This window comes from Magallana gigas, chromosome 10, assembly GCF_963853765.1.
Source record: "Magallana gigas chromosome 10, xbMagGiga1.1, whole genome shotgun sequence".
In the NCBI taxonomy this organism is placed as follows: domain Eukaryota; kingdom Metazoa; phylum Mollusca; class Bivalvia; order Ostreida; family Ostreidae; genus Magallana; species Magallana gigas.
The window spans coordinates 20,248,028-20,272,523 of NC_088862.1; the positions used below are offsets into that span (position 1 = coordinate 20,248,028).

At 33.6% G+C, this 24,496-nt stretch overlaps 1 protein-coding gene across 3 annotated transcripts; it reads right to left on the reverse strand.

Moving 5' to 3' along the window:
• Positions 1-1,138: 1,138 nt before the first annotated feature.
• Positions 1,139-23,941, reverse strand: LOC105344149 (serine/threonine-protein phosphatase 6 regulatory ankyrin repeat subunit A). Of its 3 annotated transcripts, none has more exons than XM_011451798.4 (28): positions 23,781-23,941; positions 21,866-21,949; positions 21,604-21,753; positions 20,968-21,168; positions 20,507-20,659; positions 19,969-20,172; positions 19,366-19,452; positions 17,220-17,298; positions 15,761-15,875; positions 15,274-15,426; positions 12,270-12,338; positions 11,734-11,877; positions 11,345-11,456; positions 10,914-10,979; positions 10,577-10,652; positions 10,164-10,289; positions 9,313-9,400; positions 8,958-9,075; positions 8,372-8,512; positions 7,789-7,858; positions 7,369-7,456; positions 6,933-7,016; positions 6,221-6,366; positions 5,483-5,562; positions 5,216-5,298; positions 4,962-5,053; positions 3,135-3,284; positions 1,139-2,810 (listed from the first exon to the last, which is right to left on the reverse strand). In XM_011451798.4, the coding sequence occupies exons 1-28, from the start codon at positions 23,853-23,855 to the stop codon at positions 2,689-2,691; spliced, it is 3,156 nt and encodes a 1,051-aa protein (XP_011450100.1). In that variant the 5' UTR covers positions 23,856-23,941; the 3' UTR covers positions 1,139-2,688. The 3 variants fall into 3 exon arrangements, with proteins under 3 accessions (XP_011450100.1, XP_011450101.1, XP_011450102.1); XM_011451799.4 differs by lacking the exon at positions 17,220-17,298 and adding an exon at positions 18,457-18,496; XM_011451800.4 differs by lacking the exon at positions 3,135-3,284.
• Positions 23,942-24,496: the final 555 nt, after the last annotated feature.

The following is a 24,496-nucleotide window of genomic DNA, read 5'->3' on the forward strand; positions in this document are numbered from 1 at the left end:
TGGTAGTTATAAACGTGTCCGAATGGATTCGCGAAGGAATACAGGGCGGGGCCATTGGAATGCCAGTATATATAATATTCTAAATAGCCTAGGTTAATCTAATAGCCAGTTTTACAAAAAAGATGAAGTTTATATTTTTTCTACTCACACCCGCGTTCGAATACATGTTCCCATAGTTTTGTTTCTTTCAAATACACTGTATTTCACGATGGTTTAATTAACTTGTTATAATGGGCTGCGTTCAAGATCGTAGCTGCTACATAGGGCTACATTGCCGCTACGTAGGTATTCGTAGCCTAAATATTTCATGCTAAGCATCAAATTCAAGATTGTCATCAATAGTTACCACTTTGTAACAAACAAGAAATCTATATATATCTAGTGATCATTCCTTTACCTTCAATTTCACTGTTCATTTCCTTATTTTCAATTCCATTTTTTACATGGTCCCATAAAAGTGTTGGGGGGGCCTTCATGTTCATTCAATTTTTTGTTACGATGCGTACTTGTAAATTCATGTAAGCTTTAACGTCAATCAAAAATGTATATTCATATAGGTTTATTTCTAAAGTTTTATGTACACATGTGATTGATAATGGGTTATCACTCTATATAAATATCAGTTGCCTTCAAAAGCTTGTCTGGCTCGGCTAAGCTGTTGTGTTAGCTGCAGGTCTGTAGCTCCAGGTTTAAAAAAAATTCGGATGGACGAACTGATAGCTACAGTTCCGCACATATTTAAAAGTTGCAATATACAACGCACATAAAATGAGCTAGTTTTGGACTGAATAACCTTATTTCCATACAAATTATATTGCAAAAGTGTCACTTTTAATAGCTTTCGTAGTTTAGAGAGATTACTTTTAGGTCTGAGCCTTGTTCACACCTGCCCAAATTATACAAATAAATTTAGAAATAACAATATTTAGCTGTGAAATGTCAAGGGAAAGTAGAAAAAAAATTCCATCAAGACATCGACCCAATTTCATCTTGAATTTTTAAGATAACCCTGCGTGGTTTTATTTATAAACCAATGATTGTTTTCATTCTACTATGATTTTCAAATGGAAATAAAACGAACACAATACGTAGTGCAGGGGTATATACTTGGGCTCTTCACAAACTCGAACACAGCCGATGAAAATCTGTTTTTATTTTATATCCTTAAAAATATCTATGATTCTTTTAGTATCAAACTATGTATAGAGAGTAGCATATGCTATTGACTGTTACAGCCAGCCCTGTATATAAAACATACATAAAGAGCTAACATAGAGTCAGGCATAACTGACGAATACTGATGGGATGAGACACTTCCATACACAAATAACAATGTCAATAGATATTTTCGATACAAGTATTTCATGTCCCCAGTATGTAAGAAGTCTATTAACAACAATATCATATGCACTGTGTATATCATATATTGTGTTAAATAAATTCATAATAATATTAACAAAGTTCACACTCTAGGCATTCTTTAAGTACATATCAATGTCCGTGAGACACAAATATTGTGGCAACAAACTGAGTTTTAAATAGATAAAACAACTACTGCACATAAACTATTTTCTTTGACACAAACTGTTGTTCTTCTAACACAGAAGCTGATGCCAATCCAGAAATTTTTTCCACCACACAACCTGCCATATTTTAATATAAAAATTCAAATTTTTCTTAACTCTAATCAGAATCGTAACAATTATAAAGTTCATCAAAATAGGTAGGTGGCTCTATGACAAGGGAATCAATGTTTATGTGGAAGTGTCATATTGTAAGCTTCAAGAAATGACTTATTTTAAATTGTAGGCAGTGCTTAGATTGCATTACAACACTGTCATCTTTTATGCTATTTTTCTTTACATGAAATAGAGCAAAAATGTATTTCAAGGTTTACATTAGAATTCTTTAAAGTTACGCCTTTAAAGGATAAACAGGACATCATCCACTGAAGGTTTTCTACTACAAAACAACTACTGGTATTGAGGTAACAATTCATTAGTTTATCCCCACACTCCAAAATCAGGATACTTATATTACTTCACTATCAGAATAACATGAAACACTCTTGAAAATAAAAATCTATGCAACAAATAACAAATTCATGACAATAATTTCAAAGAATTTACACAACTTCATATCATAAAGCAGATTATAAAAATGAAAATTAGTAATTTTTAAAGATACAAAAAACTCTTTCAAGATCACATCCCTGAAAAACATGATAACAAAGATCATACAATGTTTTCTTTACACTCATCCTCTTTTATTCGACACCACAGTTGTATTTATTTTGAGTGAGATTTCTTGACAGTTGATCTGACAGTGCAAGCTGTGGAAGGATTCAAAGCACCGTATAGGAAAGCAGGACGTCTGAGAGGCTTGTCAAACACATTACAAGTAATCAACCATGGTGGTTCCACTTTCACTTCTCCCTGACAAGACCAATCCAGCAAATGCTTGGGAGGACATTTCTGTGCATGTTCATTCTTATGGAAAGTGGTCATTTCTTATCACTGTAGCGAGCAATTTAAACTGGTCAAACAACGAACTCGCATCTGCATACTAGTACCTCGTGAAAAATTGGTCCCCCTGTGTATACTACCAAAACTGAAGGTGGTCTCTGCAAGTGTCCACAAACAGTACTTGTTTGATTTTCACAAATCTAGAACTGTATTTTTCCACTGTTCAGTAAAACTCCGAGTCTGAGCTTTGATAAGAACCTGAGTGTTCCTTCACATCTTGAACGGAACTGGAGGGACTTCCTATACTAATCTGGTCCCCTGTCGGCTCCAGAGTCCTTGTGCCAGCTTTAAAACAGAACCCAAAGGTGATTACAGAACAAGTACTTTATAATTAGTATGAAGCTATCTACAGAACAAATGGCATACAAGTACATATTCATATATTTATGAATTACATAAATATTTTTACATGTGTCATATCAAATTATTAACATGAAAATAAAAGGCATGCAAAATATGGATTGTATAAGAAAAAAAAGAGGATATAAAGAAAGGCATATGCAGATTAACATGAAGAACCTTTTACATTTACCGTACAACTCACTTTTGCAAAAGTCAGCATAAAGTCATGGCTATCATCTGTAAATGATTTCAGCTTTCTTCACTTACCGAATGTATTATTGGGGGTACTGCTGTCATATCGGCCTGTCCGGGGGTAAACGTTGTTAGGGGTTGGGGAGAGAGGCATGTGAGCGAGGATTATGGCCAGGCAGTCAGCTACACGGTTATTGGGAGCGCATGCCAAGGCCGGAGTATGGCCTGAAACAAGAGATGACAGACCAATGGAAAACAAGCAGTTACAGAGCATAGGAATAGACTGCAAGTCAGAACAGCATATCCAAGTATTAAAGCTGACTTGAATCCTAAAATAGGCATTATTTTTCTCCATTTACCGCAATACAGGTTTTCGATTTCTATTGTTATGCTCATCGCTACACATCCCCTATATAAGGTTGAGAGCACTATTCATGTTAGATCTGAAAGCAACCATACGTAAGTTTCTCATCTGGTTTATATACCCAAGTAGCAGTTGAAATGCGATCAAAACTAATATGGCAACCAAATACTTTTAGGAATTCCATGTCAGCTTTAGCTGCTGTGCAGTTGATAGTCAAAACATTCTCTAGATGAAAATATTACATGGTGTTTTTTTTACTATCTTAAATTAAGCAAATATAGAGAATGCAATTATAACTTTCTTCATCCGAATATAACAGTTATTCATCTCTTTCTTGACTGTTAAAGCAACAGCTGTAAAGCTTTTATCTGACTGTTTACTTTGAATGTAAACATATTCTATTAATAGCTCAAAAGATTGGGCAACAGGCAAGCCTAATATTAACACTCTGCCAGGAGGTCTTGAGGTTTAATGAGAGTTAGTACATGCTTGTAAGTGACAATACAAATCTTTTTATCTTAAATTGCAAAAAGTTTTGACAATTGAAGAGGCCAGTGTTTTTGCACAGTGTGTCCTTCTAGCAAATGCATGGACTCTTATTTTCTGCAGAAGTTAATAAATGCAAACAAAATCTTCCTTTTAAGCTTAACAGTAGCTTTTGCAAAAAGTTGCTTTCTTTAGGAGATTAGGATCAACCCCCCAGCCCTTCTACCCTGATTCCCATTTCAAACTTCTTTTCTTGACATAGAGAGCAAAATACACACAGTAAATATTAAAGGTGGTATGGGACACCTGTCAATATTAACGTGGATAAAAGCACATTATAATCAAAATACCTTCACGGTTTAGAATTTTACAATATTTGACCAAAAAATATAAGAGTTATGAAAAATTTTGGATAGGTAAAAATTGTTTAAAATGGATTTGATTGATTGGCCAAAATTTGAATGTTGGAAGTTAAGTTACAAGCGAGATAGAGAGGTAAGGATTCATTGTTATGTAAACAAAGTTTGAGTCTTATATTTGTTTACAAATAAAGCAAAGTAAGATTATCATTTCTTTTGACAAAATGACTTGTGACAAACATTATAAACTAATTCAATGTGTTCATATAATCTATTATTACCAGTAAAACCATCATTTGATTGAACATCTACCAAAACAACACACACCTGGACAATAACAAGACTCACTCTATCTTGTTTGTAACTCAATCTTTGAATTTTAAAAGTTTGATGAAGCATTAATAATACCCATATTAACAATTCTAAACATTAAAAATCAAAAAACTAAAATTTGAAAGTTTTGACTCAAATCGTGTCTAGGTCCCTAGAAATTATACTTGATTTTAATGTTTATTTCAGTAGGAAGCATGTCACAATATTGCGGTGTCCCATACCACCTTAAATTGATTGCATACCATCATGCATTTTTTGAATAATGAAAAGGTTTAGAATAAGTTTAAAAATCATGCTGTGAAAATCAGTTAAAATGAAAAAAAGAAAATAAAAGGATTGAAACAGTGAAAATTGTCATACCGTTCTCATCTAAAGCATACACACTGCTGCCTTTGGTTATAAGATCTTGAACAACTGGGGTTAAACCATATCTAGCTGCTATATGCAAGGGCCTGAAAGAAATCAAAACTCAATTTAAAAAAAAATAATTGAACAAACATTGTTCAAAACAGTAAACTTCATGCAAATCATATGTACACTGCCCATGTCTGGTATCAAAATATGTAAAATCTTTAAAGAGATGAGAATCAAGTCAGTTATGTACAACTACTTACGTTTTTAATTCACTATTTGCTATATTACAGATATTGGAATCATGAATTTTGTCTAATAGAAGAAGAGCCACATTTTCATGTTCCTGAAAAAAAAATAAATGACAAAAACATGTAAACGAGATCAATAATAAGCCGATTTATATGAATAATTGAGGGAATATAAACAAATGATATCACAGCTTTCATTTCAGAATGAACCACCAAAGACAGCATTCAAAATTTTACATATGCATATAGGAGTTGATGTAAAAATAACAAAGCACTCACCCTTGAACAAGCGAAATGTAAACAAGTATTTCCTTCATTATCAGTTAATGAAAGATCAGCATTTTGCTCCAACAATAATTCTGTAAAAGAAAAAAATGCTTTAAATACATCATCAATAAAAAGAAGGAAATCTTCAACCCCTTTGGACTTAAAAAAAAAAGAATTCCAGTTCCTTTAAGCTGAACACTGCTCATGAAAAAGCATTGTCCGCCATCTTTCTTTTACATTGCCATTATCCCTACAACCCCTATATCAACCGCAAACCTCTTTAAAAGAGTTCAAAGTATTCCCCTGTTGAGGTCTCTTCTGCAGGAACGATCTTACATTGCAGTAATACTCGGTTGCAATGAAATTATCAACTTTTCACACACTTTTTCTAAGCCAGGGCAATATCAACATCAAAATATCAACATCAAATACACAGGATACTGCATTGTTTTACGAACAGAAAATGTACATTTTGTACATATAATAAGAAATACAAGAACAAAATTTAAGACCACCAAAAAACTACACATTGGCCAAGAGTTTCAGGTGTGTAGTATGGTGTACTGAAATCAGAGGGTTTATAAACCTGTGAGACAGTGCTTATTCATGAGTTGTGTTCAGCTTTAAGCTCAATTTGCATGTACTTGATGTAGAGAATATGAATAAAACTTTAATTGATACATAAACATTGTAGTACATGTACAGTATGTTGAAGAAATCTCCCCTAGTTGTAATCTAAAAATAACTCACCTACAGCTGCTGCATGCCCATTGGCTGCAGCCAACATGATGGGGGATTTCCCGGTGGTATCACAGTGATTGACAAGGGCCCCATGGTTAAGTAACATTTGCATAGACTCACACTGGTCACTGAAGGCAGCTGCATGCAATGGGGTTCTACAGAACAAATTAAAAATGTACATCACAATGGGGCTGTACAGAACAAACCAAAAATGATATTCAAGAGTGAATTAAACATTAATGATTCTGTAAATTGTTTGAAATAGCTGAAATAGGCTGGGGTTGAGCTGCTGACAAAATTTAAGCTATAGTAAACTCAAAATAGCCTTAATAAAATTAACATCAGATCCATGTTTAAAAGGAATTCTCGATCACCCTGATGTTTGCGTTTATCTTACTAGGATATAAAAGCAACGTCCGGCTGATGCAGACAAGATCACAGTCTAAACAACTTAATCTTTTTTCAAAACGAACAAAAACGAAAAATCGTATTCTTTGATTCATATTAGCAGATTTCTGCTTAATATCAGAAAAGAATCATCATTGCTAAAAGCAATCCACACTATATGCAGGCATACACTTCAATATGTAACAGTTTTTCTCCATCTTTCATCCATTCAAATATGAAGAAGTTCTTGTTTTTTTTTGAAATACTGATCTTTTTTAATATCATTTCTCAGTGCTTTTATGTTATCTAAACAAACACATGATCAAAAACTTACCTCCCTTTGCCATCAGTTAGGTTTACTATTTTATCACCAAATGCTTCTAATAAAATTTCTGTACATGTATCATTTCCATTTATCCTAGAGGGGAAAAACAATAATTTGAAAGGTAAAATTTATAAGAAATCAGCGAACTAAAAGAAATGTATGAAATACACTGGGGTAATTATATCATATATACAGTCTAATTGACACTTTGCAAAAAAGAAGACTAGGTTATGTATAACTGAAAACCCATATGTCATATGAAATAAACAATGTCCCTTTTATTTATGCCACCTTTCAATTAAAAGTTATCTTAATATAAGATTTGAAAAATATGAGAGACCACAACCTGGGGTATTCAAATACATTATGTTCTAAACAATTTTTCTACAATATGGCAGGTAAGAGCAAAACTGTGAACTAAAGAACTAAAATGAAATGAACTTACACAGCACAATGTAGAGGTGAGAAAGGATTCCCTGAAAACTCGCTTATTTTATCTTGTTCTATTATTGTCTCCACACAGTTGTCTTGACCTGTAATACAGAACAGAGGTAATATATTTAGCCATTTATTTTTTATACGGGTAAAAAAATAGGGATTGACCACATTATATGACTTCATTAAACTAAATAAATATCAGTCCTTGTTGGATACTTAAAAATCAACAACAAATATCGCATTTTCTTATTTTAACCAATACTCAATTTTCAATATTTCTAAATTATGTTTATTTTTATTTTTTCTATCAATTTTTACTTTTATACTGTAAATTATGGTATCAAGTGGCATTCCCTTCACTCACACCTATACAATAATACCGAAACATGTACTGGAATTTCACTCTGTGATCAATTTCAGATCTCACCATTATAACAAGCGATGTGTAGAGGAGTGTATCCCAGCTGATCTTCTGTTTTACTACTGTTTGGTCCCATCTGTAAAACAAATCAGACCATTCAGTTCAAAGTGTTCTTTTACAGGCATTCTCTTGCAACCTTTGATCACTCTTGTTCATATTCATTTCAAGATAGCAGGGATGTCATATTGGGTTCTGTTCCCTGTTAGCACCAATGTTGACGTGACAGCTAACTCCCTTTCCCTCCTTTTTTTTAAGGTGCTTAAACAAAATTCCCAGACAAAATCACTCTTTTGACTAAATTGTGTTAAAAACAGTACAGTAACCCAGTGACTGTTAGAGATTAACATCTTTTAACAGGAGATAATGTATCTTTAGTTAAAAGATTTTCCAGCATGGAGCAGCTAAAGGCTTATGATAGCAAAATCATGAACAAACTAATTCTGCAATACACTTTTCAAACTAAGCAGGTGTTCCTCTTACAATACTCAATAATAGCAAAAAGAAAACAATAATAAAGTTACCCCAACACATCTGACAGGTGGCCAATTATTTCATTATTTTAGATGTACATGTACAAGTATACACTTACTGCCAGAAGATTGGACAATATGGACACCTGTCCACAGGTTGCAGCCAGGTAAGTGGCGACCCTGCCGCGCTGGTCCCTGACGTTGACGTCCGCCCCGTTGTGTAGTAGAGCGTCCACACACTCCTCATGTCCATTGGCAGCCTACGATCAATAAGCACAGTTACAATCAAACTGATATATCCATGGCAACAAACACAGTTACAATCAAACTGATATATCCATGGCAACAAGCAAAGTTACAATCAAACTCATATATACAGTAGGTATTAAAATTCAAACAATGATCCTTTTTTTTCAGTTCCTTTCTTAAAATTTTTATGTACGTAAGTTGCCTTGGATTCTAAAAATGAATTGAGAATAAATATTTAGTAGTCAAAATAGTAATCTTGGTTTTTCACTGATGCATCTTGCATCTCCCAGAATTAGGTTTTATAGATTATGTTGTTGATAGGACTGGAATTTGTCATTTGCTTGGGAAGTACACTACCGGATTGATCCTGACCCATATTTAAAGGTCACTATTTTTAAGATTAGTTTGTCAATAAGAAGTAGTTATTTGATTGAGATGTGTACTGTGATTGCTCACCCCCCGATGGAGAGAAGTCCTGCCCTGACTGTCTTTGGCATTGACTATGGCACCATTAGCAATCAGGTAAAGCACTGTGTCCACATGACCATTGGCTACAGCCATCATCAGAGGTGTCCTACAAAACATGGCATACAAGTTACAACTTAATGCTGAGACAACGGCATATAACATAAAGGATCATAATAACATAATCTGGATTATTTTGATTAAATCTTGTTCTGTCCTTACTATTTATATCATAATTGTTTCATATTTCTGACTTGGCCATAATTTGATAAACTTCATGCAACACATACAGGTAATTTACAAGGAACAATTGCTTTAGCTGATACAATGCAAAGATTGTCTATACCTGTCATAAACATCTGTACAATCTACGATATTGCTGTCTTCAGCTGTTTCCATTAGCAACCGTAAACACTCTGTGTGCCCGTTCATGGCTAAAAATAAAACCTCTGGATTAAAACATATCATTTTCAAATTTGAAATTACATTATAACACAGATTCCTTTAATTGGAAAAACACGTAAAAACATTTCATTTGTATGAACATATGTCATAGGAAAATGACTACATGTAAAATCTCTTATAAAAACTGATAAAAGCATTTAAGGTGGTAAGAGAAACCTTGAAATATCAATATTGATGAAAGCTCATCATTTTCAAAATACATGGACATGTATTCCTGTAGAAGCAGAAATTTTTGTTGAGGATTTAATCTCGTTATTTTTGTTAGCAGTATAAATCAACAAACCTAAATCCATGATGAATAATAAACCAAAGTATTAATTAATGAATATAGAGTTGATACGTGAAGCAAATTCTATTTGGATTAAGAACAAAATCTTGGCCCAATGAAAATATGTAGTTCTAAAGTATCGCACTTTGAAAATGCAAAATGCAAATGAAAATGCAAAATATTTGACCATAAAATTCATTTTATTAATTCTAATACAGAGGTTTTCAACTTGTGACTTGCAAATCAAAAGCTGATGCTTAAACCAATTACACTATAAATATCAAAATCATAAAAGGCAGAATGTATAAAGTTAGAATATAATGTCATTGTTAACTTTGAAAGTAAATACATGTACAGTGTACTCCACAATATGGATGTGCCCCACACATGTACATGTCCCTCCTTAAAACCATCACATGTCACACTTTCGTCCTGTGTCTGTTTCTAAAAGCTGGTATTTTTACCTGCTGAGTGGAGTGGTGTCCGTCTGGTGGTGCTGTCTTGGACCAGTATGGTGGCACCCTGCAGTAACAAGGTCTCAACACACTCCCCATGTCCCTGTAGACAGGCCAGGTCCAGCATGGTCCGCCCTGTACAAACCACACACACATATAACACTTGTCTACACATAATCAACTACTCAGTAGGATATACATATATCATTATAAATAAATGAATTGAAGAATTTACAAATAACTGTACTGAACCAGTTAGTCAGTGTATGCCTTCAATAGCCACAAACACGGATTTAATACAAAGCATCATGATTTAACAGTATTTATACACTTAACACAGACTTTTTCTATACTTATTGCTTCTTTATAGATTTAAAATACCTTACTTTCATTACCGACGTCATTTGATATCAATCTCTTACCATGAGAGTCCCTAATATCAAGATTCATGATACATCCCAACAGTATATGTAGAGCCTCGTTATGACCATTGTATGCCTGAAATCATCAATCATAACAAATAGTCAACAAGGTCAACTGTTTTCTAATCTAATAATTGCTTTCACATTGAAATGCACTTAAGAAGATTTGAAATGAAAATATCTTAATGCAGAACATTATCTTTTTAGCATGAGCATTTCACAGGGTGCAATTCCTCTTAAATAAAGAAACAATCAGTAACTTGAATGCTATTTCTTTCTTCCTAGAAGGACATTTAATTATGCTTCATAATGTCAAGGTCAGAGAGCAGATACTGACCGCAATGTGGGCAGGGGACAATGGGGCTCCACTTCGTATCAAATCCGTGGAGGCACAGTCTAATAACTGCAAAGTACGGAAACAGCATTAAGTCAGTAATGTTTCATACACATATATAAAGACTTCTGTGTATCTAGCTTAGTTTATATCTACAATCAAATTATGTACACTGATGATATACATGTACATGTAGCTTAAAAGTTAAAAAATTACTTCAAATGTTTCATTTTCTATATAAAAATATTTACAATCACTTAGAAGAGCAACATTCACTGCACAGCATTTAATTTTTGATTAACATTTGATTAAGAGTTAAAGTAATCCTTTTTTCATAATAGTATTTTTTTTACCATTCCATTACCCAAAATCTCCCTGCTGTGACATAGACAGTGTATATGCAGAGCATGTTATGAATACTTCTGAGTACACACCATTTCCAGGGTCAGTCGGTGTCCCTTCATGGCCGCATAGTGTAAGGTGTTGAAGCCATCATGGTCCCTGATACTGGGTCGAGCGTCATTCTTCAGGAGAAGTTCTACAACTCTAAAAACACACCGAAATTACAATAATTACTTATATACAACATACAAGCATGTATATGTATTAATTAACAATAATTGTATTTTTGTTACTATCAGTAATACAGGAACATAGATGATATAAATAGCTTTTCATCAAAACTCCTAGATCTTGGGATAATCTATTCAAATAATCAATGAGAGAGTGAAAGAACTGAAACATCCTGAATTCTAAACAAAGAACCTTCAATCAAGTAATATTAGTGATTAGGACACAATACAAATATATCTTGGAGTCTCACTTAGCATCATGGTCCCAGGCTGAGGCATAATGGAGGGGGGTACAGCCCCGCCTGTCTGTGATGTTGACTGCTGCTCGACCCGCATTGATCAGGGATGCCACACAGTCTCCGTGGGTGTGAGCACTGGCGTAATGTAAAGGTACCCTGTAAAACAAACACAGTGCAGTGTCAAATCAGTGTGTTCACGTACCATACCAACATATAATGTGGAGAACCCGATAGACAAAACACAGTGTATTCACAAGTATTACACAATAAATAATGTAGGGGTACCCTGAAAAACAAGTACAGTGTGTGTATATGTATCAACCAAAACACTGAGGTGCCCTGTAAATGGAGTGTTAAATCAGTTTACTAGTGTGGATTTTTATCTTTTATGATATAATTTATTAGAAAAAAATTTCTAGAATCATGAAATTCTTATAAAACATAAAGACACAAATGGTAATATTGAAATTCGGCAGATTTACAGCTGTACATTGATCTGGTTAACAAATGGCCATGTCATTTAATCTAAAAATAGTTTACAAACGTACCTTCCCTCGTGGTCTGCACAAAGCACATCTGCACCCATCTTCAACAAAAGATCCACCACATCTACTTTCCTACAAATTTCAACACATTCTTAAAACATTAAAAGAATTACCCAATGATAATATATCATACATCATCTATCACCTCATATCTTACAATCATTTCAACAAATATTTTTGTTTTGTGGATATCATTTGGATTTCTTTGAAACGTTAGGTCATTTTTATTTACATCATTTCAAAAAGCAGAGCATCCCTTAGCTAGAAAGTGTATTGCTGCAAAAAACAACTAGTGGGTATTGTTTTTTTATACAAAAAAACACATGTCTCCCCTTCTCCCCAAGGATTGTAATATGGGGCAAATTTAATAAGTGAAAAAGAATGAAGTCAGCTATATGTTAGATATCATCCATATATGATACAGTTTAGAAAATGAATTAACTTGAGACACAAGATTGGTCAAGGTCAAAAATTATGGAGGCGTGCACTCCTTCTCAATACCATCTACCTATGTTCCAAGTTTGAAGCCTTAATGTCAAAAGGTATCTAAGTTACCACCCAGACAAAATTTAATTATTTTTTCTTAATTTGACCTTGAGTAAAACAAGGTCAAGGTCAAATGTTTATCAATAGTACACCTCAGTGTATTATAATTGTTCTTTGTGTAAAGTTTGAAGTCCTTCTGTCAAAGAATATTTAGGAGGTGAACAATGAAGTTTTTTCTAATTTGACCTTGAAATAAAATTTATAGGTCAAGGTCAAAAATTTTGGTAAGGTTGAACTGGACTATATACCATCTATGTATGATACAAGTTAAAAGATTGTATGATTAAGGAGTCTTGTGTTATGGTCCGGACTATATTTTTTATAAAACGCTTGACCTTGAAGAAGATAATAGGTCAAGGTCAAAAATTTTGATGGCGTGCACTTCTTCTCAAAACCATCTAGCTATGTTCCAAGTTTGAAGTCTTAATGTCAAAAGGTATCTAAGTTACCACCCAGACAAAATTTAATTATTTTTTCTCAAGTTGACCTTGAGTAAAACAAGGTCAAGGTCAAATGTTTATCAATAGTACACCTCAGTGTATTATAATTGTTCTTTGTGTAAAGTTTGAAGTCCTTCTGTCAAAGAATATTTAGGAGGTGAACAATGAAGTTTTTTCTAATTTGACCTTGAAATGAAATTTTTAGGTCAAGGTAAAAATTTTTGGTAAGGTTGAACTGGACTATATACCATATATGTATGATACAAGTTAAAAGATTGTATGATTAAGGAGTCTTGTGTTATGGTCCGGACTATATTTTTTATAAAACTCTTGACCTTGAAGAAGATAATAGGTCAAGGTCAAAAATTTTGATGGCGTGCACTTCTTCTCAAAACCATCTAGCTATGTTCCAAGTTTGAAGTCTTAATGTCAAAAGGTATCTAAGTTACCACCCAGACAAAATTTAATTATTTTTTCTCAAGTTGACCTTGAGTAAAACAAGGTCAAGGTCAAATGTTTATCAATAGTACACCTCAGTGTATTATAATTGTTCTTTGTGTAAAGTTTGAAGTCCTTCTGTCAAAGAATATTTAGGAGGTGAACAATGAAGTTTTTTCTAATTTGACCTTGAAATGAAATTTTTAGGTCAAGGTAAAAATTTTTGGTAAGGTTGAACTGGACTATATACCATATATGTATGATACAAGTTAAAAGATTGTATGATTAAGGAGTCTTGTGTTATGGTCCGGACTATATTTTTTATAAAACTCTTGACCTTGAAGAAGATAATAGGTCAAGGTCAAAAATTTTGATGGCGTGCACTTCTTCTCAAAACCATCTAGCTATGTTCCAAGTTTGAAGTCTTAATGTCAAAAGGTATCTAAGTTACCACCCAGACAAAATTTAATTATTTTTTCTCAAGTTGACCTTGAGTAAAACAAGGTCAAGGTCAAATGTTTATCAATAGTACACCTCAGTGTATTATAATTGTTCTTTGTGTAAAGTTTGAAGTCCTTCTGTCAAAGAATATTTAGGAGGTGAACAATGAATTTTTTTCTAATTTGACCTTGAAATGAAATTTTTAGGTCAAGGTAAAAAATTTTGGTAAGGTTGAACTGGACTATATACCATATATGTATGATACAAGTTAAAAGATTGTATGATTAAGGAGTCTTGTGTTATGGTCCGGACTATATTTTTTATAAAACTCTTGACCTTGAAGAAGATAATCGGTCAAGGTCAAAAATTTTGATGGCGTGCACTTCTTCTCAAAACCATCTAGCTATGTTCCAAGTTTGAAGTCTTAATGTCAAAAGGTATCTAAGTTACCACCCAGACAAAATTTAATTATTTTTTCTCAAGTTGACCTTGAGTAAAACAAGGTCAAGGTCAAATGTTTATCAATAGTACACCTCAGTGTATTATAATTGTTCTTTGTGTAAAGTTTGAAGTCCTTCTGTCAAAGAATATTTAGGAGGTGAACAATGAAGTTTTTTTCTGATTTGACCTTGAAATAAAATTTTAAGGTCAAGGTCAAAAATTTTGGTAAGGTTCAACTGGACTATATACCATCTACCTATGATACAAGTTAAAAGTTTGTATGTTTAAGGAATCTTGTGTTATAGTCCAAACTCTATTTTTTTATAAAACGCTTGACCTTGAAAAAGAAAATAGGTCAAGGTCAAAAATTTTGGTGGCGTGCACTCCTTCTTAATACCATCTACCTATGTTCCAAGTTTGAAGTCTCAATGTCAAAGGGTATTTAAGTTACGGCTTGGACAAATTTGGATGAAGAAGAATAAGAAGAATATGAAGAATAAGAAGAATAAGAAGAATAAGAAGAAGAAGAATAAGAAAGTCGACAAAAACAATATGTCTCCCCTTTGAAAGGGGAGACATAATAAGTAGATATCAAGGATGCGCTTGGCATCAAAATTTAACCCTTAAGTTAATTATAACTTTCATTACACACCCCACAGGGGTACTTTGAGGTGCTAAAGTATCTGGTCAACTCGTCTTACCCGCTACAGGCCCCTCCGTGCAGACAAGTTCGTCCAAAGTCATCGGTGATGTCAATCTCCAGGCTCACCATGGCCGCTAGCAGCGTCTTCACACAGTCAACGTGGCCGTTTAGAGCCGCAATGTGGACAGGAAGCATGCCACTGGTCCCTCGTCTGGTGAAACAGAGGGGTACACAAGGGTCAGATGCAAGCATACCAGGATCAATACATAAATCCATTCATATATGTGTATCAAAATTTTGGATAATAGATATACATTCTATCTGATCAATCAGGAATTATTTTCAACATAATTAAGTACGCATCTGTCATATTTGATGTTTTTATTTAAAAAAAAAATTTTTGGGGGGTGGGGGGGGGGGGGTGGAGGGCTGTTGCTCTTTAAAATACATTACAAATATAGGGGACTTGACACAGAGAGAGAGAGAGAGAGAGAGAGAGAGAGAGAGAGAGAGAGAGAGAGAGAGAGAGAGAGAGAGAGACTTACTTCATAGGGTCCGAACCGTTTTCCAGCAATGTGTTGATTAACAGTTCGTGTCCATACCGAGCTGCTATGTGAAGGGGCGTGTTCCCAAACTTATCACAGACATCTATATCCGCCCCTGTACACAGAGATACACACTCAACAAAACAGTTCAAAGTAAAAACCTCTACCACATGTTTATAAGAGATTATAATATTAAAAGTTCTGACTCTGTAGTACATTAACCACGGCATGATTGTTACGTTACTTTACTTTAATTCAAAATCAGTAACAATTATCTTCAAACCATTTCTTCTTCATAACATCTCAGTAAAATGTTTGTTTTAAAAGCATAATCTACATGTATCTGCATGGAATGGTGAACATTTTACAGTAAATCAATTTATGTACAGGAATTCATGTTTTCTGGGTATGAGATGATTTATTGAATTTTCCTTCATTTACTTCCAGTTATGAACACTTTCATACATGTACAATATGTACAAAATGAAAGCATATGCTTAACAAAGAAAATGAGACATCATAATGAAGATGTGAGTACCAATAAACCAGACTCATATCATTTCATTTTTTCCCTCCCCCTTTTTCCATGTCTTATTAAAAAAAATATATAATACAATCAATAATTGCACATGTCTGTCATTGTCATTAGTACATCACTTCTCATTATCTTCAACTTTATCACTGTAAAAGGTGTCACCATAACCATTATTCAAAAACAGGTTAATTTGTGACAAGCAAATTTCTACTTCTATTGTATTCTGTGTGTAAGACTATAGTTATTAGGACATTTTAAGTGCAATCAAATAGGTAAAATTATAAATATAAAATTTGGTAATTTTTTTCAGTAAATACATGCACTACATTTTTACTTGATTTAATTGTTTGTTACATTCTCATTTACTATTATATATGTTGTAATAAAATAAATAAGTATAGGTATAAGTCATTTCAAATTCAATGAGTGCAAATTTTGTCAAACGTTATCACGGGGGAAATACTGGTCAGTAAAGCCTCTATATTCATGCTTCTTTACATTGCCAGAATCTCCCAACCCCCACCTTTTTAAATACATAAATCAAAAACACAGAATCAAGCTGATAAAAAGGGAAAATATAAGCAGAATAGATTATATCTTTTTTTCAATGAATTTTCAGGTATGCTCTAGACACTTCATAAAGAAAAGTTCTTATTTGATTTTTGACAATTTTCCATGATAGAAAAAGATTATAATAAGTATGTTTTATCTACATACCAGTAAACAATAACAGTTACTATTATATTACCATTACCCAAAAGTTAAACATTTTTCACTGGTGTATAGAGCTTCCTCAAAAGAAAAACCTCAGCCTTTACATTGCCCAAAGCACCAATGTGATGAGTATGGCTGGCTACACTGTGACAAATTTGACACTCTTGAGTGCACTCACACCAGAGCAAGCAGAAATTAGTACTCGCTCACCGTGCTCGAGTAGAGTCTGTGCTCGAGTGAATCTACCATGCACTGCAGTCATATGTAAAGGGGATCGCCCATCATTGCACTGGAATAACATACACAGAAAGAGGTCAAGATAAAACTCAATCGCCCTGGATATATCAAGATAATATGGATAATATATAAAACTATATGCAAATCAACATAGAAAAACATCAATCCCAGACATGTCACCTTGTCATTTGACCACTCTGAAGCAATTCAACCACATCTTAGTTTCTGATCACACCCACAATTTCTTTTAACTTATCCCTGTTAAATAATTATCAATCATGGTATTAGGAAGATTTCTTCAGAATTTCAAATATTAGTATAAATATTGTAAACCACTTTTTATTTGCCTGGGAGGGAAAAAAGCCATGCTTATGAATACCTCTCAGTTCAAAATAAATTTCTCATTGTAAATCAGAAGAGGTAAACATAAATGCATACGAATGTAATGAGGTGTCAAAGGTGACAAATTTGTCATAGTGCACCACTCTGGCATCGTGTTTCCAGAAATAAGGTAGTTGTCAAAATAAAACTTGGTTCAAAAGAGTTCATCTAAATGTTTTCTTGAATTTTTGTGACAGTTTTTTTTTCTGATTTAAATTTAGTAATACATGTATACAGATTATATTCATATCTATGAAGTTTCTGATTACAAGACTTATCAAGTATGAGATTGTGTATATGGAATGCTTTTCAAAATGGTCAACTGAATTATCACAAGGTTACATATATATGGCCTTGAAAATTCATGAATTTGCTTTGAATACTAATAATCTTTTTAACTTGAATTTTCAAGCCCACGAATTTTCCAGATACTGAAATAAAAGTAATGTATACATTACAGAGAAGAAAAAAAGATATGCTACTCCCTTTTTCCTCCCTCAATCCCCATCCCCACCCCTTTAAATCTGTTTTGTGATGCCCATAACAAAATATTCAACAAGTGCTTGGTTCTTCATACGCCTTTAAATGTACAGTACTTCGATTGTACATGTATGTCAACATTCAATCTAATTTCAAAGACCTGTGGGCTAACATTTCAACATTGTTGGCTCCCATGCAAGATACTTCCACATTTCAAATTTTGCTATTTAAGCAGCATAAACAGTTACTATATGTGTATGTAAATGAAGAAATAATTTATGCATATAAATATTCATTAGTATATGATTGGCAGCCAAGCATGCAGTTTGACCTCTGACCCCAAACGTACACTTATTCTTCGGCTCTTGTTTCTTGGTATCTGATGAATTCTTTAGAAAAGAATAAATCAAACATGTAACTAAACTTCAAAAATAAACTCAATATTGTAAAGCAAAAATGAAAATACATGTAAGTGATGACTAAAGCATTTTCAAATAAATGAATCAGGCTTTTATGATTAATGAAAAAGATTAATTAATATTTTAAAAATGAAAAAGTTACAAGTGAGCTTTAATGGATATACGCTCAATCTACTAGCAAAGCACTGTATTGACATTAAACAAATACATGAATTGCATTCTGCACCATGAATTGGTGTGGTGATCCTATACCTTATAATAACATAAAGTGTACCATTATGTGAAGGATCAAATGAACCCATCTCCAATTATGCAGTAACAAGCATGCAAAAATGTAAAACATCTTGCCATTTTGATAAAATTAATTGTACAAAGGTATTTTGAGTTTTGAAACATTTCCATATACATGTATTCATGTATACAACAATACTTGTCTTATTGTATTTCAAGCAATGAAAATATTTTCCCTTCAAATATTTTACGTCTCTTGACATAGTAATACAACCCTTTCTTCATGAAAAAACGAGACAGATACGCTATCATATATAGGCTTATTTCAGGTCATTTTGGCAAACTTCAAGGAATGAAGCATCAATATTTCCATAAAGTTATCTTAATAAGCTTAAATGCTAAAAAGTTTAAAACAAAAAGCACCAGAATATTCTTAATTCCTTTCTTTAAATAACTATTTAATGTATTCCTGACACCAAAATAATTTGAGATTCAGTGCCCTTGCATGAATTGACAAATATGAGCTTCTGTAATGAGTTTGTAGACTGATGGCTGTGTGTGTATAGGAAACAGACTCTACAGTGTACATGTATACAGGGCTCTAGTACCTGGGCTTTGGTGTTTGCTCCTTCTGTCACCATGATCTCCAGGCAGATTCCTCCATGAGTTGACGACGCAGCATAGTGTAGTGGGGTCTGTAAAAATTATCATTTCAAGCTACTAAATTTTTCTTGACTCCAGATAAATGGTGATACAATATGATATGTTGATTTACTGTTGATGGTACACGTATATATGCTGAATTTGTCTTGTTGCAAAACTCTGCCAAGAACTTTTATGCTAATCACATTGTAACAAATCATACATCTATATTTTGCAAGGATTTTAAGAAATATACATGTAAATCATTTGATTTTCAATAAGTCACATAATTTGCTTTTAAATTTCAGATCAAATTTCATTACTTTCCTCAGTAAACAAGAAATGTAAACATTCACAATAAATTCTATCTCACATAATAGACAAAAAAAAGAGTATTTGCCTACATACAAGTACTTAGTACTAACCTGCATATCATTCCTTATATACATGTATATTGGAAAGAACAGATGTGTATTATTTATGTCGCTGAATAACATAAGTACATCAATTAGAAACTCCTGATTTATTATTGAATTAATAAATGTATTGCAAAGGTTGTGGTTACTCACCATACCACGATGGTTCACCGAGTTGATGGAGGCCCCGAACTGTAAAAGCTCGGTCACTACTGGGTCCTGTCCATTTAGACATGCAATGTGGAGGGCGGTGTTTCCATGGACGTTCACTGCATCCACCTCCACCTGGTATTCCAGCAGAAACTTGACCACCGTCATCTGACCACTGGACGCCGCTGCGTGAAGGGGCGTGTACATCTGAAATAAGTTCATCTTATCATGCATTGTAGCAAATGTAAACTGTTCCTCCGCAGACAAGGAACAAAAATAAGAAGAAACCACTTATTACGAAATGGTTCATTTCTTTAAATGGCAGAAAAAAAATGTACAATTAAAACAGAAATTGTGTAGAAATAGATTGTTAAATAACACAGTGAAGCATTAGAAAAAGCATTTCAGACTGCTCACAGAAAGAGAGTGTGTAAAAAATTAATAATAAATAAGTCAACAGAAGTACAGTAAATTGTATGATGTACACAAGTACATATTTAAAAATATTCTCCAAAAATTCACAGATCTGTGAGGACCTTACCTGCTTGTCTCTACAGTTGAGTTCCGCCCCGTGCTCCACAAGGATGCGCACCACTTCCGTGTGACCCATGTATGCTGCCCAGTGAACTGCTCGCCGGTCCTTCTTGTCAAAGGCGTTAATGGTGGCTCCTTTCTCCAGCAACAGTTTGGCCATCTACAGTTTAAAACAATTTGATTCACTGTGATTTCAAACATCTGAAATTTCAAAACATCTTTGTCTGCTTTGAGTAACAGGTAGCTTTTCCTTAAACAAAATGCAAGAATTTGATATGTACCATGCACATATCATGTCCATCTTAAAGAGAAAAAATATTCAAAATGAACCTAGTGTTGTAAATAACTCAGAGCACTAAATTTTGTTACAATAAACATCACAAAATTAAAATATATCCAGCTTTAGTTGAACGCATTGTACAGGTACAAAAAATAATATTTGTAACCCTGATTGACTAAGCTAGTTACCTCCTTGTGGCCGTTAAATGAAGCATGCTGTAGACTGGTTCTCCCCGCGCGGTCCGAGACATTGACATTGGTCAGGAGAGGAATAAGATACTCAGCACAGCGGACTGCATTGTTTGCTGCGGCGATGTGTAGTGGGGTCTGCCAGTTCTTGTCGCGGGCATTCACATCGGCCTGATGTCTGAGTAAAGTTTCGACTGTTTCCTGAGAGCAAAAAAAATACAATCTCAGTCACATACAATGACAATATACAAGTGCCAAATAATACATCGAGAATTCAGTTGTAATTTGTTGCTAACTTTCAGCTGATAGAAAATATATCAATATCCATTTATACAAAGATTTCTTAGTCTTTTAAGTGAGATATATGTTACTATGATCATTGATTATCTTGTAAGATTTCAATACATGTATAATAAACATCATATATAAAATCATACCCCGAAACAGTAAAACAAACTGAATTTCCTTTAGGATAAAGAAGAGGGGTCTTACGGAGCATATTACAGAATAACTACATCATTAATACATCAATCATCATAACAAATTACTGGATACATTGCATGCACTCGCAGACCATGAAAACTTTTAATTCTCAGTAATGAACTGTACTAAGCTTAAAATTTTCTGGAAGCTTACATCACTCTTGGAGCAGCAGGCTCGGTGGAGCGGAGTCAGCCATTTGTTGTCCTTGGTGTTTACCCGGGCGCCACTCATAATCAGGAGGTCCGCTATCTCCGCCTCCCCACAGTAAGCCGCCGCGTGGAGCGGACTTCTCTTCTCTGTATCCTATAACACATTAAATTTATTCCTTACCATTCATACATTGATGTTTCTGTTTTTATTGTTATTTTATGTTTATAAAACAACAAACACTTTTTTTCCTTCAATTTTTACTTACTTGGTAATTGACATCTTCTTTCTTGTATAACAGTGCTCGCACCTCATCTGGATCACCATGGAAACAGGCTTGCACCAACTGAGGCTGTGATAAATAATATAGATAAGTCAACTTATATCAATGCTTTTGACTTTAGCACAATTTTAATATGTGTTCATCTAATTATTTTCAGGCAAAATAGAGTCCTAACTCTATAGGGGAAAAATATCAAGGTCTAGGCTTTTGATTTAGATTAAAATTAGTGATTTGATTGACAAAATCTTTCACGTTAAGTCTCCACTGATGCTTGCTTCAAGTTTTAATGCATAATCTTTAAATAGACAGAGATGCATGAATTACATTTTAGAATAAGCATATAAATTAAAAAAGTCTGATTAACAGGTTAAGCACCAACCCCTGTATGGCGGTGTGACTCCTATTTCATGGTTAAATTGATGCTAGACCAATTTTGTGTACCAAATGGGACTCATTTTTCATTCATCTCGAATTACATTTTTCTGAAGAAAGAATGCATCATGTTTACCACCAGGGCAAGAACTCTAACATGTCTGCATCAAAATAAAATTCTATGCATTGATTCTTCCCCTCGGTTGTTTAAAGTTGAAATGAAAACATCAAGGAGGTTGTTTTTAAATAATGTATTTTTGTCGTCAAAAAGATTGATTTGATTTTCATCAAAGTATGACATGGCCTCATCCTTGGGATCTTTAGTTTTAATTAGTATCATCTACACAATTTGACAACAAGTATTCCTTTTAAAGGAATGATTGGTATGTAATATCATTGGTCAGCTCTGTTAATGTAATACAAAAGCATTAAGCTATATGCAATAAACTATTCATGTATATATATAGCACCGTTTTCTTGATTTCTGAAATAACAAAGCATTAATAGCTTTACAGGACTGTGAACAGCGAATTATACTTCTGTTAAATAATATTCTTTAGCATATGAAGAAAAACGTGATTTGAATCATTATGTTACATGTAACTGTATGAATGTTTTATTTTTATTTCAAACAGATAAAAGTAACGTTTTTAGAAATCTACGTGTAATTAACTATTTGAATGAGGTTGTCATTGCATATAGTATATAAAGTAGTGCAAGGCTCAATGCGGGCGCAAATAATAAAGTTTCCCAGATGTCTCACATGGACACAACTGTGATCGGTCGAAGCCGATCACAAACATCAGCCAATGAAATGAATGATCTCTAGGTGAGCCTCAGAAGCTAAATTTAAATATGAAGACCTGTTCGCACAATGTAATATTTCTTAACTAAAAGGTACTTAGAACACAATATATGTTTTATACAAATGTTTCATTATGAAGCAAAAATGTCCATGATGAACCAAAAAAAGGTCCCATCTGGTGGGTAAAACAGGAACTGGTGAGCGACCAGTTCTCACCAAGTACCATTTCTTGCCAGTACATTGTTACGTCAAAAACAATGCACTGGCGAGAACTGTTTCTCGGCGAGAACTGGTTGCACGCCAGAATGTCATTCAGGCATTTATCCACCAAGAGAGAGTCAAACCACAGAGGTTGGTGCCCAACCTTGTTTAAAATTATATAACGATCCAATGTCAAGTTTTAGTGAGGATTGCTGAACTGTGAAAGATCATCTACTTCAATGAGTTTAGGTGTTTAAACATGTAATTTCCATACAACTCTTATACGCATATTTTTTCTGGTGCAATCTTCAGATTCCATTTATGATTAAAATTAAACAGTTCCAATAAAGATTGTCTCATTCAAATATAATTATGTATAATGACGAGATGCTGTCATCAACAACATCGGGTTCAAACAATAACGCATGTTTTGATGGATTAGCGGGCTAATTCCGTTCTTGCACGAACAACTCGCCCAGATCGGACATCGTCCACGCATGATGATTAGTTTTGTTACGTTACCTCATCTTCTAGAGATTGCAACACCAACGTTCCTAACTTCATTGGCGATACTGATTTTTTGTGGGAATACAGCATTTCCCTGATTTTCAAACTTCTGTATTTTACAGGAAACGGGTTTTATCCCATAGCCGCCATATTTTTGTTGTTTTTATCGACGATTGGTCAAAATTTTCACGTGACAAAACTTAACTGAGTTTACCGATCCCGATCTAAATAGTTTTACGTAGGATTACATAGGACACGTAATTGTTGTCTTGATATATTTTGAATATTTGCCGATATTGCACATACCTATACACGAATACGACAAAACCAGATAAAAATTATAATACAAATTTTCAATCAATGAGAAAAAGCAAGTATAATTATAATATAATACTCTACAATTAGTGCTTTCAGGGACATAAACTAATAATATATATGTCTCTTGTGCTTTTTAAACATATTTTGGCAATCCGATCATCAAATGATGAAACGATTTCCTAATCTATCCACATTGTTAATCTTGCAATTTATTTTTGAAATATAAACCTAAATCAATATATATAATTCATTCAATCATGCTGAATGTGCATTGTTTCTTTCGTTTAAAAACCGTGTTCTTTATGAAATAAACCTTACAAGATGGTTGATAGGAGCGGATCATAAACTCTTGGCTAGCCAAGATGAAGATGGGTAGAACAATTATATTACAGATCTTTGCTTTATGCACTTCT